Here is a 15288-nt window from a genome sequence, read left to right as displayed (position 1 = left end):
AAAAAAAAAAAAAAAAAAAAAATTGTTCCCATACATGAAAGGTAAAACCTACAGTACTTCAGGACTGTGCGAGGAGGGGGGGGGGGGGGAGTTCAACAGCTGAGGGCTGGAAAAGAAGTTTATTCGGATTTTTCTCGAGTTAGAACACTTCAAGATGACGTTGGAAGTTTATTTTCCACTTGGTTAGACTATAATAAATTTAGTTTAATCCTTTATCCAAGTGTAAGCAATTGCACCTGAAGTAGCTTCATGACTGAGGCAACTTGTAGTAAAGGTGGACCAAGCTCTCATCACTCTTTGTCTCAGTATTTCTCATAATGAAGCACATCTCCTTGTGGAGATGCATAATGCTATGCATTAAGGGAAGGGTCACTACCCAGACCGGTTTTGACCTTTATTGAGGTCTTGTCAGTAGGAGCCAGACTCAGAAGTGGTGATACTAAGGCAGAAGCAATGGAGAGGTCATATTTACCTATACGGGTAGTGGCTCTTCCCTTAATGCATAGCATTATACATGTCTGCAAGGAGTGTGCTTTGCATTATGGGAGATATTGAGACAAAGAGCGATGAGGGCTTGGTCCACCTTTACTACAAGTTGCCTCAGTCCTGAAGATTCTTAAGATGCAAACTTAGTTTGCTTACACTTGGATAAAGGATTAAACTAAATTTATTATAGTCTAACCAAGTGGAAAATAAACTTTCAACCTCTTTCTCTAAATCCAGAGTAATTTAATAATAAGGTGAGACACCTTTTGGCAACTCATATGGGTAAATATGACCTCTCCACTGCTTCTGCCATAGTATCACCACTTCTGGATCTGGCTCCCACCGACGAGACCTCAATAAAGGTCAAAACCGGTCTGGGTAGTGTCCCTTCCCTTAATGCATAGCATTATACATGCCTGCAAGGAGATGTGAGTTTCATTATGGGAGATACTGAGACAAGGAGTGATGAGAGCTTGGTCCACCTTTACTACGAGTTGCCTCAGTCCTAAAGATATTCAGGTGCAAACTTTGTTTGCTTACACTTGGATAAAGGATTAAACTAAATTTAATTATTAAAGATGATGGCTGTTCCATATGGCAGAGTTTAGAATAAAACAAGAAAAAAGTAGGCTAAGAATGCTTGCAGTTACTACAAAGGGATATTAGACAGCTGCTGCTCTTGCTTTAACAGACTCAACAGAAATATGGGAAAATGATGATTGCCAAACATGTTCATAATTAGGTTTAATGGAATGAAAAGCAAAATGAATAGAAAGCGCTGTATAAACCTAGCTAAACAAAAGTCATGGGAAGACTTTTGTAAGAATACAGAAAATACATATCAGGAAGGTGGGAAAATATTTTGGAGGCTATTGAAAAAGCATAGAAATGGAGTAAAAGGTACTGAAAAAGGAATCGAAGATGATAAATGTAAGGAAAACTGAAGATAAATTCAGTAACTAAATTAAATATCATCATCATCAAATTCCTGACATGTACCTCAAGGGGCATACAGGATATGATAGTACTACACAAAAAATTTGCATCATTACTAACTTCCTATCTACAATTTTTATACAAATCAGACTGTTACTTGTCATGACTCCAACATTATCAAATCTTATATTTTTATAGTCTAAGACACTTTTTACCATATAAATCCACCTATATCTTGGTCTTTTTACTGTCAACCTGGCAGAGAACACCTGTTTTGCTAATCTTTCTTCTCCCATTCTGTTTAAGTGGCCATACTATCTGAGATAAGCTCTGCTAACAATGTCAAGTTCTTTCCTAATTTCCTCATTTTTTAATATGATATTGCCATTAATGCCATCTGGTCATGCAACTAACCTTTCTCAGGACTCTCATATCTGCAGTCTCCAGTCAAGTGTTTTACTTCTAAACCAGCTTTCAGATTCATAAGTTAAAATTGGCTTAAATACTGTCTTGATATATAGCTAATTCAGTGTTTTGACTGATTTCTCTCTTATTCCATATAAATTTATTCAGTTGACTTCCTACCATACCAGCTTTGTTGATTCTGTTGTCTATTTGCATAATTAATTCACCATCTATACTAAAAATCGTGCTTAAGTAGCTGAAATGTTTTACTTGTTCTATAGGTTCTCCATTCACAATGCAGTTGATATTTTCAATGCTTCTGCCTATTTTCATTGTCTTTGTCTTGTTATTGCTGACCTTCATATGGTATCTATTACAACAATTATTCCATTTAATCATGGAATCTTGCAAAAACTTGTAGCAGATTTATTTAGAAGTATACCATCATCTGCATAAAGCAAAGAGCTGACATTAACATCTCCAATTTTGATATCAGGTTTAATAAGACTTCCCCTCATAATGTGATCCATATAGACAATGAATAACAGAGAAGATAATGTACATCATTGTCTGACATCAGATTAGACAGTTAAACAATCTTCCAGTACTTCTATTCTAACTGCTGACTTACAACTCAAATAAAGACTAAGTATTGCTTGATATAATGCCCCACTGACTAACCATACAACTGCAGAGTTTTGAATAGCTCCTCTCCTGGTACCTTATCATATGCCTTTTCCAGATCTACAAAACTTAAATACAGATCATTATATTCCCAAGACTTTTCAAATATTTGTCATAAAGTGAAAATTTGATCCTGACAGCCTCTATTTGGCCTCAATCCAGCTTGTTCTTCACCAAGCTTCTCTTCCATAATCCTTCTCAACCGTTTCTCAAGTATACTGGCATAAATCTTATCAGAACACTCAATCTCTGTAATTCTCACATTCAGTTTTATTTCTCTTTTTATATATGGGTACTATGAGAGCTCTACTCCAATCTTCTGGAATTTGTCCCTCTGTTCAGGCCTTCTGAACTAAGCAGTGCAGCCACTGCAAAACTTTTATACCTCTATACTTGAGCATTTCTGGTCAAATATCATTTACTCCTGCTGCATTTCCACATTTCAGGTTTTTGATGACTTTTTTCTACTTCAAGTATGGTAAACTAAACAAGTCATGGGAAGACTTAGAAGACAAAGTCTTCCCATGACTTGTTTAGCTAGTTTTATACAATGTTTAGTATTCTTGCATTTGTCTCTATATTCTCTAAGCGCACAAGCTGATTTATTTGCCAGGAACTTTTGATATGCTTTCTTCTTTTTCTTCACTGCCTCTTTAACTTCCTGTGCACAGCATGGAGTTCTGATTTTTCTATCCATGCAGACAACCTCACCACATGCCTCTCTGGCTAAATTAATCAATGTTTTCTTTAGGGCTTGCCATTGAATCTCCAAGGTTTGTTTCCTGTTCACAAACTTTTTCATTTTTTTTGAATAATGTTTGTGTATTTTAGTCTACAGCTCATATCTGAGAGCTGCTCAACTTTTATTTGCTTTAAAACATTCTTATATGTTATTTTCAATACGAAATTCAATTTTATCCTGCTCAAGACTAAATGGTGATCACTTCCAATTTCAAATCCTCTGTACACTTTAGTGTCCTGCGCCAAAGAGAAAACATTACCATCAACAATAACATAGTCAATGAGACTTTCTTATTCTTCACCTCTTCTTGCCATGTGAATTTGAGCACATTTTTATGTTAGAACACGGTATTAGTAATAACCAGGTCCATGTCCTGAGCAGAAATCCAACAGGTATTTGCATTAATTATTAGCTTTGCTCTTTTCACCAAATTTTCCCAAAATATTTTGTATATCTAACAATCATTTCCTACTCTGCTATTTAGATACCCAACAAGGACCAGCTTTTCATTTTTTGTGTCAGTTGCTTTCTCTAAAGCCTCAAAAAATTCCTCCACTTCTACCTTAGTTGAAAATTCTATAGGACCATAGGCACAAATAAGGCTCATTATCCAGTTCCCATTCTGATATTTCCCCACATTTGCTCACTCTATTTGTTTTATGCAATGTTATACTTCTAAATAAATCTGCTACAAGTTTGCAAGATTCCCTGACTAAATTGAATAATTGTTGTAATAGATATGGTATGAAGGTCAGCATTAAAAAGATAGACAATGAAAATAGATAGAAACATTGAAAATATTAACTGCATTGTGAATGGAGAACCTATAGAACAAGTAAAACGTTTTAGCTAGATTTTAGGCATTATTTTTAGTGAAGATGGTAAATTAAATATGGAAATAGACAACAGAATCAACAAAGCTGGTATGGGAGGAAGTCAACTGAATAAATTTATATGGAATAAGAGATAAATCAGTGAAAAACACTAAATTAGCTGTATGCAAGACAGTATTTAAGCCAATTTTAACTTATGGACCTGAGAGCTTGGTCAGAAGTAAAACACTTGACCAAATACTAGAGACCGCAGATATGAGAGTCCTGAGAAAGATTAGAGGTGTGAACAGATGGCATCAATGGCAATATCATATTAAAAATGAGGATATTAGGAAAGAACTTGACATTGTCAGCATCCAGGAATGCGTTAGCAGAGCTAATCTCAGGTGGTATGGTCACTTAAACAGAATGGGCGAGGAAAGATTAGCAAAACAAGTGTTCTCTGTCAGGTTGGCAAGAAAACAACCCAGAAGAAGACCAAGATATAGGCGGAATGATACAGTTAAAAGTGCCTTAGAAGATAGAAATATAAGATCTGATAATGTTGGAGTCTTGACAAGTAACAGACTGATTTGGAGGAAAATTGTAGATAGGAAGTTAGTGCTCATATACTATAATATCCTGTACAACCCTTGAGGGTATATATATCAGGATTTTAATGATGATGATGTAATTTATAATGTTTCCAACGATATTACTAAAATATAGAATTTTGGCCAGTTTACATTTATCATTACAATAATCTGCAAAGAAATTCTGCTCTAATTCTACTTACTATACTAAGTATTGTAGGATTACAACCAACAATAAACGGAAGGCTTCTAAATCTGGCAACATGATGTGCTAGTCTTACTGGAAGTTCCTTTTGTAAATATTGAGCACTTCTCTAGAACAAAAAAAAAAAAGATTTCAGCATTGCTACAAATTATAATGAAACAATGTACATAGCAATTTCAGCTAAGTTAGTTGAAATTCTAATAAAACAAACAAAAAATAATGCATGTAGCAAATAGCAATTGTGATGCAGTACAATATGAATGAGAGAAAGTGTGGTATAGTGATTCTGTTGTATGGGTTAACATGCAGTGGGGAGATTATGAGAACCATGTAGCTGTAATAGCACTTCACATGGTTGGAATGCAGCCACCTGTTATTTTTCATATGTTAAAAACACTTCCGATCAGTAGGATGTTTGTGTATCAGAATATTAACTGCTATAACAATAAAGAAGACACATCTGACTGCCAAAGAACAGGATGCAACAACTTATGAGGGCTGTGAAGGTATGCCTCCACCATAATTCTGTGAGAACACAGAAAGTGATGTCATAAGAGATGTACATTTCGCTGAGAACGATGCCACGTGTACTAGCTGATGACCTATGTGCGAGGCTATCGTCCTCCTATTTGGACGTCAGATATTTTCTTTATTGTTATAACAGTTAATAGTCTGATACACAAACATCCTACTGATCATAAGTATTTTTAGCATGTTAAAAATAACTGGACACTTCTTAACACCAAAACTTATGCAGCAGAGAGTGATAAAATTAAAGGCACTTCTCTAGCTGTATGTGAACAACAGACACAGAGATATCCTCTTCACAGATGAGAATATTTTCAACCATTGAAGAGTTGTTTAACTGCCAAAATGATTGGGTATATGCCCCTCAGATGGTCACACAGCACATGCTCAGAATTTGAAAAGGTCATCACGCCATGTCAGTGATGGTTTGGTGTGAGTGATGTATCAGGGGGTATCCAAATTGCATTTCTGCAAGTAAGGATTAAAGCCTCTGCCAAAGTATATCAAGACGTGCTGGATCCTGTGGTACAGTCCTTGAACAACACCTTGTTTCACAGCAGGCAGCAGACCTTAAAGAGGACTCAGCCCCTGCATACAAGGTGAGGACCACACAACAGTGGCTGCAAGTGAATGTGCTTAACCATATACATCACCATCCGATTGGCCGTCTGGAAGTCCTGATTTGAAAAATTTGACTTTAAATTGTGGTCGGATCTTGAGAGTAGCTGATCACAATTTGAAGTCCAACATCACCCACACACAACATTGGCAGCCTAAAGGTGGATTTGAAATGAGCAGTGACAGTGTTTCCATTGGATGTTGTGCATGCCACCATCGATATATGACCTCATAGACTTTAGGCATGCACGTAGGTAAAAAATGGGGACATTTCAAACATTGAATGTTGCCACATGCACATTATAAATGTGGTTTATATGTGCTGAATTTATTTAATCATTATTGAATCATTTATTCTATCAGTAAATGATTTACTGATAGATTAAAGGTTGATGTGCTGTTCAAATTGTGACAGTATTTATGGCTACACTAGGTAAAACCATTAAAAATTAAATGTAGAAAGGAAGATGGAGTAAATGCTATTCAACGAAAAATGCTCAAATATGGAGGCATATAAAAGTTTAATAGTGTACACTCTATACTTTTAAATGCCTCCATATGAAGGTCTGGTCAGAGAGTTGAATTTCAGGTAACTGGAGAAGAGCACTTACAGTCATCTATAAAAAGGGAAATAAAACTGACTGTGAGAGGAATTTCCCCTGCTGAATGTAATTGGAAGATTAATGAAAGCATACTTGAAAAAATGCTACAAAAAATTGTTGAAAGGAGGCTTCGAGAGGACAATGTGGGTTCAGGAGAAACAGAGGTTGTCAGGATAAAATTTTCACTGTAAGGCAAATAGTTGACTCCTCAGCCTGTCATAATCAGCTGTTTTGTAAACATATACCCCTCTTAAAAAAAATTCTGCATGTTTGGCAATCTCCCAGGTCAAAACTATGTGTTCTCCTTCTCTAAATGAAAGTAGCATAGCTAGATTAAGTTCTCTGATGCTATGATCAGATCCAACTCTCTCAAACCTCGTGTCCCACACTCTGTGACCATTCTTCCTCTCAATCTATATATACCAATAGTTGAAACACCCCGTAATAATTACTCGACCTGCACACATCATGCTAATTTGCCAATGCATTTCATCTTACATTCTCCCTTATATCCCCTGTATTATATCAGCAACCAATTATATATTTCATCCTGTTGGCTTCTATCTCACATCACCTCAAAAGAATTGCCCTCCGCATCCCTGTTCTTGACGTACTTCTCTTTCTGGCTTCAATTCCTTTTGCCATTATTAACAAAATCCCTTCACAATCTCCTTTCCTTTTGTCCTCTCTGAAGATACTAAATTCTTTGTATTTTATTTCTCTCATTATATCATCCTTGTTCAACCAAGTCTCACTAATGCCTATAACTTTTGGCAAAGCTAACTAACCAATGCCAAAAACTCATATCCCTTATTTTTTGAATACTTCTGTCATTAGTATACATAAGTTGCAATACTTCCCCTTCATCCCACAGCATCCCTTACACCACGTATTGCTTAGCCCAAAATTAAGAACCTGGGATGTTACATTTAGAATCATGTGATCACTCTAACTTACTAACCTCTAGGTTGCATGAGCTCATGCTCACCTGCATCTTCCCCTAAACATTTTTTAGTTTCTCTGACTATGCACTTCTGAACTCTCACTGAACACACTTTCTCAAGACTTCTGACCCCAAATCCATTAAAATGCAAGCCATTTACTACAAATCCTTCCATCAAACTAACTCCACAAATTCCGCATCATTCTTCCTGCACAAATCTGTCCACTGATTCATTTGCAACTATAGCTGTTTACAGCTCGGCAATATCATACCATGGGAACAGACCCAACTTTTCCTCTCACATGAAAAAACAACTTTTTTATATCTTCTCTTTTATTTTAATATACAGATAAAAATAATTAATTATCATTTATCTACAATTACTGTACATTTTAATATTTTTCATTATACACAAAACCAGTGACAACATTTGCTAGATCTTTCCCCTGATGACTATTAAACTTTTGTTTTTCTTTATTTAATAGATTAATTTCTTTCTCCTTGCTAAGGTTAGCATAAATGTTATGTAGTCTAGCAGTGAAATGCACAATTTCATTATTTTTGCCAGTTAAACATCACTACCAACTTGTGAAATTATGATGAAAACACTTCAAAAAGATAAGTGCTTTAGCTCATCACAACAGAATGTTTTTAGCTAGTGATTAAATTTACTCATAATTAGCATTCTAGGGTTCTTAAATCATACAGTGTTGCTTACACAGCTCAAACTGCCTTCCACTATCATTCTCTTTAGAAATGATTTTTCTTGATCCTCTCTAAGATGAGCTACAGAATGCAACTTTGCTTTTTATAAACCTAATTTCTCTTCAAAAAGGGCAGTTAATCCCATTTCCTGGTGAGCTACATGTTATTTGTGTGTGCACTGTACTGGTTTTTGTACAAGGAGTGGAACTTCAATTATAGGAAAACAAACTGTCATTTTCATGAGACCAAATAACTTGAAGTTAAAAGTCATAAAATAAATGTTCTTTACATCCTACATATGCAATTCAAACTCCAGGTTTCTCAACCAAAAAAGGGAAAGTAATTCCAAAATATTCTATGGAGACAATTATATTACTGTATATGAAATTTAATTTATATGAAACATACAGTACATAATACAGTTTTTAATTAAAGCTCGCTGTTTCACTCAGCATATTCATATTTTAATATCTACTAGCTAATTTCATTCAAATGGTACTGTAAAATTTGATGCAGCAAAAGTTCATGCAATTTAGCATCTATTTTTCCAGAGGCCGTTCATATTATAAATAACTCTAAACTACTCATTGCTGAAAATTTTGTGAACCCATGTGGATTGCTGAAAATGCAACAAAGCAAAAAGTACTAGTAAATTGTAAGTTAAATCAGTTGTTAAGATTGTGCACTTGATTTAATTCTCAGAGTGAAATTGTACAGATGATCTATTTTTGAAGTGTTTATACCCCAACGAAAGGAATTATAGAGGATTATCTATGTGAAAGTGAACAATGGTTTGAAGGTCATGGCCACTGACATCAAAACGTTTGCAGGATATTCGGGGGTCTCTGATCCTGAAAGAAGAAACTCTTGCCGCCCTGCAATGAAGATCACGATGACTGACTTCAGGGTGCACATGGGACATTTGGGGATCTCTGACCCTAAAACAAAGACCTGAAGAAAGGAGTATATAGGGGGCCCTTAGGAAGCACTCTGACTCTCTCTTGTTTTCGCATTCTTCTTGGGACAGTTCGCAGACCCAACTAGAGTTCGTCAGTAAGTCCCTGTGGCTACGGAGAGCAACAGAGGAACTTCCGCGATGAGTTGCAGGTAGGAGTTCGCTCAGTGCATCGGATGTGAGGTGCCTTCGACTCGACTGAGTACCGTCAGCAAATGGGAATGACTCTTCCTGCAAGTGAACCCACGAAGAAACTATTGAGCAGTGTACAAAGAAGGCTTGCACAGAAGAACAAGTCAGACAGCCTGCAGAAACAGAGTAGGACCACAAGGACTTGAAGGAAAGTACATGTCGCAATGGACTTGTGAGTACATTTTTCAGTATTATCAGTAAGGTGCGTAAGGAGAATTGTGATCTTCTGATTGTAACATTCCTAGAACTTTAGTGTTGTAGTGGATAGAAACAAATTAGGACTGAAGGGTAGATATGAGATAACTTTTAGGGAGATGATATAGCAAAATTTGAGATATTACAGAATATTATTTGTTTAAGGTAATAAGTTACAGTTAGATTAAGATTAAAAGCGAGACTGTATAAAGTGTATGGAATAGTGTAATATTTGTTTCAATTTGCATTAAACATGTTTTGTTTGTTAAAAGGAGACTTTCGCCTGATCTTTACTCAATGCACTACTATCTTAAAAAAAAAATGTTTGAACCTGTGAATAAGGGGAACTAAGATATAGCCACGACTGTAAAATTAAGCCTTAGACCATTGATAGAATTATCCTACAGGTGTTGTAGCTTATCTCCGATACTTATTAATTAGGAGCTTAGGTGGCACAGTCACAAATCAAATAAATTTTCCTAAGCTCCTTTCAGCTTAAGCGATCGCTATCTGTACTGGAGAGTTGTCTAGTACTTAGGTCAATTCACTAACAGCATCACTTTACATAGGAGCATTAGAGACTAATTGTGGGGAATAAGACAAGAGATATCATAAGGGATAGGATAACTTAAAGAAAGCATTAAAGTACAATTAAGAGAAAGATAAATAACAAGTAAGAGTACAAAGAGAAGTAAAAGCCCAAATTACTACAAAATACGCAAATGGCGAAACGGTTACAATGCCACAATCAATGTGCATTTACAGTACTGCTTCCATATCACAGACAAAAGGAGAAATTCATAAAGTGTCAAAAATAATTAAATAAAAGCATATACCAAAAGGTGGCTCCCGTCTTGATTTCTTCCAGAATATAATATTGTTGCTGGTGTCAAACGTACTGATGGCTGTAATGAGAATTTTTTTTAATGAATATTTTATTTAGGTACATTTAAACATCAGTATGCATATAATTCTAAATACCAAGACATAGAAAATATGAGAAATTACTTGAATATACCCTTGAATTTCTGTACTTTCAAAGCTCCTATTTACATGAGAAATCTCATTCATCATTATTCTCATTTTGTCAAAATATTTGGAGACAAATTTTAAAACACGTATTTCTTAAAAGGCATCTTTATATTAAAAAAAAAAAACATGTTCATTTATGTATTAACAGCAAGAACTACATTAAACAGGGGATTCTGTTATGGTATAGTATAAATGAATTTAAGTTTTTTTATATACTACTCGCAAGCAAACTATCTGTAGAAGAAAGAAAATGAAATTAGCAAGGCAGGCAACAGATTAATTACACTAAAGTTATGTCCTAAAAGAGATGATTCATTGAATGATTAAGGATGAAATGAGACAAACACTGCTAGAAGATGAATGCCTGTTAATGTTTTTTTTTTTTTTTTAATACTTCATTGTTTTGTATTGGGAAAAATTTTTTTTTTCCCAGGAGAAAACCTTGCCATCTCTGTATAAGACCAGATAATGTATTTCACTCTATAAAAATTTTATAAAGACTTTAAACATTTCACTTAAAAAATTCTCTTGCATCCTGTGCCAGATTTAAATTCAGATGTTCCAAATTACACAGCTACACAACAAAGATCTTAACAATCTCACAACTGCAACATGTAGGCATGAGAAGCAGCAGGCATAAGTGAGCATGGCTATGTTATATAACCCAACAAAGATACACTGCTTGGAAAAGAATTCAATGCATACCATAGTATGAAGAACAGCCATAGTGCCGATCTTAATAATTTTACTCTTGAGAGACACTTGTGACATAATAATTAGGAATTATAGATACGTTAACACAACAATATTTTAATGTTTCCCAAATATTTTAGTCTGAAACTAACAGACTATCCTCAGTGGCTACATGGGAACAGTTTTTTTTTTTACAAGGTGGAATACCAACAATTGATCATTTAAAAGTAGAACGAGCTGCGAGATGTTACATTGTCAAGCATAAAGGGAGGCCTCGGACCTCTGGATCCACAAGACAGTCCTCTCAGTCCTATAGTGGACTGTATTGATTCAGAGTGTATTATTCTTTCCAAGCATATATTTAGCGAAATTATTGAAATCACACATAGGCAAATCATGCTTTTTTTTTTGAAAACTTCGGATTTCGTAAATAAATTAAAAAATATCTCATTACAACCTACTAATCTTATGATGAGCTTCGATGTAGAATCTATATACTAATGCACCTCTCAAAGAGACTTTACAATTACTTGCTGACATCTTCCCACAAGATATCGTAAAATTATTTGATTTCGTGATGCATTCTGGATATTTCTTGCGTCAAAACAAATTCTACAACCAAGTGGAAGGAACGGTCATGGGAAGTCCACTTTCACCTGCTTTAGCCAACTTTTATTTGGAACATCTAGAAGACATCCTGTTTTCATCTATATTCCCTCACCCATCCTTTTGGGTGAGATATATAGATGACATTTTTTCAGTGTGGCCTCACAACGGAGATTCCTTACCTTCCTTTTTAGCCAAAATCAATTCCTTACATCCTCATTATTAAGTTTACCATGGAGATTGAAAAAGACAACAAGTTATCCTTTTAAGACATCCTCCTCATCCGTTCACCTTCAAGTATTCTGACAACAGTTTACAGAAAATTCACTTTTACTGGATGTTACATTCTCAAACAATCTGCCCATCATCCTTATCAAAAAACAGGAATTATAAAATGTAGAAAGTTTTTTTACCTTGGGTATATACTATGTTAAAGATACCAAGCAATTTTATAAGCTAAGTTTTTAATCCTTTTTTCCCAAGTAAGCAAACAGACAAGTAAGTCAAGTTTGCACCTGCACATAGTGCAATTGTTAAACCCTGATAGGTGTGGAATATTAAGATCATACTTATCATTGTTTAACAGAGCTAACACCCTATAAGAAATATAAAAATATGCTTGTTTTCTAGGTATGTGTAGTTATGTACTTTTAGTATTGAATACTTCAGTTTAAAAAAAAAAAAAAAAAAGGAAAGAATTGTAAAATAACTCAGGGAGACATTGTTTACTTGGTAAAAGAAAAGAATATGTAAGAAAATTGTGCCAATGTTAAGTGTATAATATTAATACTGATTTAAAGTTGATATTACCTTTTTTGTGAAATAACGTGCAAGAAAACGGCAAAGATTATCAGTGCAAACTTAAGCTCAAAGTTCAGGGGGGCAAGCAGACAGTTGCCTCAAGCAGTCTCGTACTCGCGGGACGTGAAAAGAAATGGCAGGAAGAATCGGACGTTGTGAGGTCATGTGACGGAGAATTCTACGTGCCAGGTGAACGACCCAAGTTACGGTGATGGCTGGTAGGGAGGAGTTATGAAAAGGTTGGAAAGCCTTTTATAACTCCCAAGCTCTCTTGCATTTTTGTTTCACCTCGCGGTTGACTGGAACTCTGGGTGCAGGGTCCAACGCTGACCGGATGGTTGTGAGAGCAACTCCATTCCTATGTGCTCGGACGATGGTTCTGCAGAAAATCTAGTCATGAACTCCTGAGAAGCAGCAGCAGGCAATGCCACTTGGAATTTAGAAGAAAATACGCGTCCAGAATGCTGTAACCAAGGAGGTCAAGGAAAAGATCGCATAAGCATATCGACGATCGGAAAGCTTAGGCCATGACACAGATTGAGGACATCGAGGAAGGCGATTGGTGCATCAAGAGTGAGGTACTATCTTGTGTGGATAAGTAGAAACTTTGTTCTTTGATTTGTATGTAACCTGAGCATTTAATGTTATGTAAGACTTTAATAGCGAAGGACTGTAGAAAAAAGATTTGTTGTATAGATCATGAGTGTATAGGCCTTCAACGAGTCTAAAATTATTGTATATGTTTAAGAATGTTAAATAGATTTGACCTAAAGAATGAAAGTTGACAGGGATTGTTAAATCTAAGATTATGCGTGACTTATGTTTTATATGAGTCATTTAAGGTTGATTGGATTGTGATGGGCTTATAGGTGGAAGGTATTAATGTTAACTGATTTGATCTAATCTTTAGCTAGCTTTGAATGGAAGCTTTTCTTGGTATTATTAATCTGTATGTACTTTATGTTTAATAAACCTTGCTATTCTTTAACCAAGATTGTCTGTGAATGGAATTCAATGCACCACTTGTAAAATTGCTACGAATCTGGGCGGGAAAATTATAGAATATCAATTTAGGGTCACGATTGCAAATCTAGTGTTATCTCAGTACATCTTCTTGATTAACATTTTATTTAATTTAAGGGTTCTAAGTGGCACAGCATAAAAAAATAAATTTCTTAGGGCTTAAAGAGAAGTTGGTTACAAAGGCTCTGCCACATTGGCTCGACCCTGGAGCTATCTCTTTGTGATCCAGAGGTACCATGTGACACACACAGAAAAGGCTTTAAGGTAACAGTGAGAAATATTAAACAGGACATAACACAAGTCTAAGGCAACTCGTTGCAAAGGTGGAGTAAGATCCGATCACTTTTCTTGGTATTTTCCCCTAATGCAAAGCACATTCCCTTGCGAAGATGTATGATGCTATGCATTAAAGGTAATGGTCACTACCTGCACTGGTTTCGACCTTTATTGAGGTCTCATCAGTGGGAGCCAGACCTAAAAAATGCCGAGGTTAAAGTAATACAGAGTTCATAAATTTTGTCTAAACAAGTTGCTACATCTTACTCTCATCCTGAGATTTATATTTAATGAAGTTAAAGTACCTTGTGGCAACTTGTTTAGGCAAAATTTATAAGCTCTGTATTACTTTAACCTTGGCATTTTTTTTAGGTCTGGTTCCCACTGACCAGAAGAGAAAAAACGAGAAAAGAAAGAGGGGAAAAGAGAAACAGGAAGATGTAGTTAATTTACAGTGAACAATCTTGTAGAAACATTCTTTGCAGTTAGCAATGTTCTTAAAATGGCTGAAGACATGGATCCCAATGTTGAACGCAACTTAATAATAGAAACGAAAGTACATGATGCATTCGCTTGCTATGAACTAATTTATGATGAAAAGAAGAAGAGGAATAAGCAAAGCACATTGGACATTTTCATCAAAAAAAATACAAAGGTTACAACAGAAGAGCCACAGCCTGATCATTCATACAGGGAAGGTAATGAAGATGTAATTGTGGAAAAAGATTTGGGTGATTATTCTCCTGTTTTATAGTGGCAGTAACACACAGTACAGTTTTATAAGGTTTAAAAATTAAAATGACAGTATACTTATTAAGTCCCTATAACTCTGTTGATTTACTGCATCGGCTTACATCCAACTTGACTCGTGTAATGCCGGATGGAACAGAACCTGGAAGTAAGTCGAGGGATGACTGTATAAGGATATGCAGAATTTCAAGAATATTTGCTGTTTTACCAAATTTTTTATATGAATCCCTTCCACAAAAAGTTGTTAGCCTACAGTTCATTACTATTATATTGAAGGTGATTATGGATTTCCAGAAACCCTGCTCTTGAGATCAAACATGGAACTTTTCAAGCCACTTCAGGCCTCCAAATAAGCAAGGTGATGGTGGTTTCTCACCATCACCTTGGTGTTTTATAATATAGAGTAGATTTCAGGAAATGAAATTTACTCTATACTATAAAATGATAAGCTGAAATTGGCAACGGATGTGACGTCGGCTTGAAACGGATGTAGGCTGTAATGTTTT

The 15288-nt window shown here is 35.5% G+C and overlaps 1 protein-coding gene across 3 annotated transcripts in view; it reads right to left on the bottom strand.

Moving 5' to 3' along the window:
• The window catches only part of LOC150102009 (branched-chain alpha-ketoacid dehydrogenase kinase-like), a 141730-nt gene that overhangs the window by 97155 nt on the left and 29287 nt on the right, over positions 1 to 15288 (bottom strand). For all 3 annotated transcript variants that reach the window (XM_090399851.1, XM_090399852.1, XM_090399850.1), the window contains 2 exons: positions 10438 to 10506; positions 4862 to 4972 (listed from right to left, as the gene is read on the bottom strand). In XM_090399851.1, the coding sequence (XP_090255977.1) occupies positions 4862 to 4972; positions 10438 to 10506 (180 nt within the window). The remainder of the gene's footprint in view (positions 1 to 4861; positions 4973 to 10437; positions 10507 to 15288) is intronic.

Source organism: Typopeltis vanoorti, chromosome 11 (assembly GCF_054136105.1).
Source record: "Typopeltis vanoorti isolate ZY-2024b chromosome 11, IOZ_Tvanoo_1.0, whole genome shotgun sequence".
Classification (NCBI taxonomy): Eukaryota; Metazoa; Arthropoda; class Arachnida; order Uropygi; family Thelyphonidae; genus Typopeltis; species Typopeltis vanoorti.
Note: the sequence above shows the minus strand (reverse complement) of the source record. Positions and strands in the feature narration are given on the sequence as shown.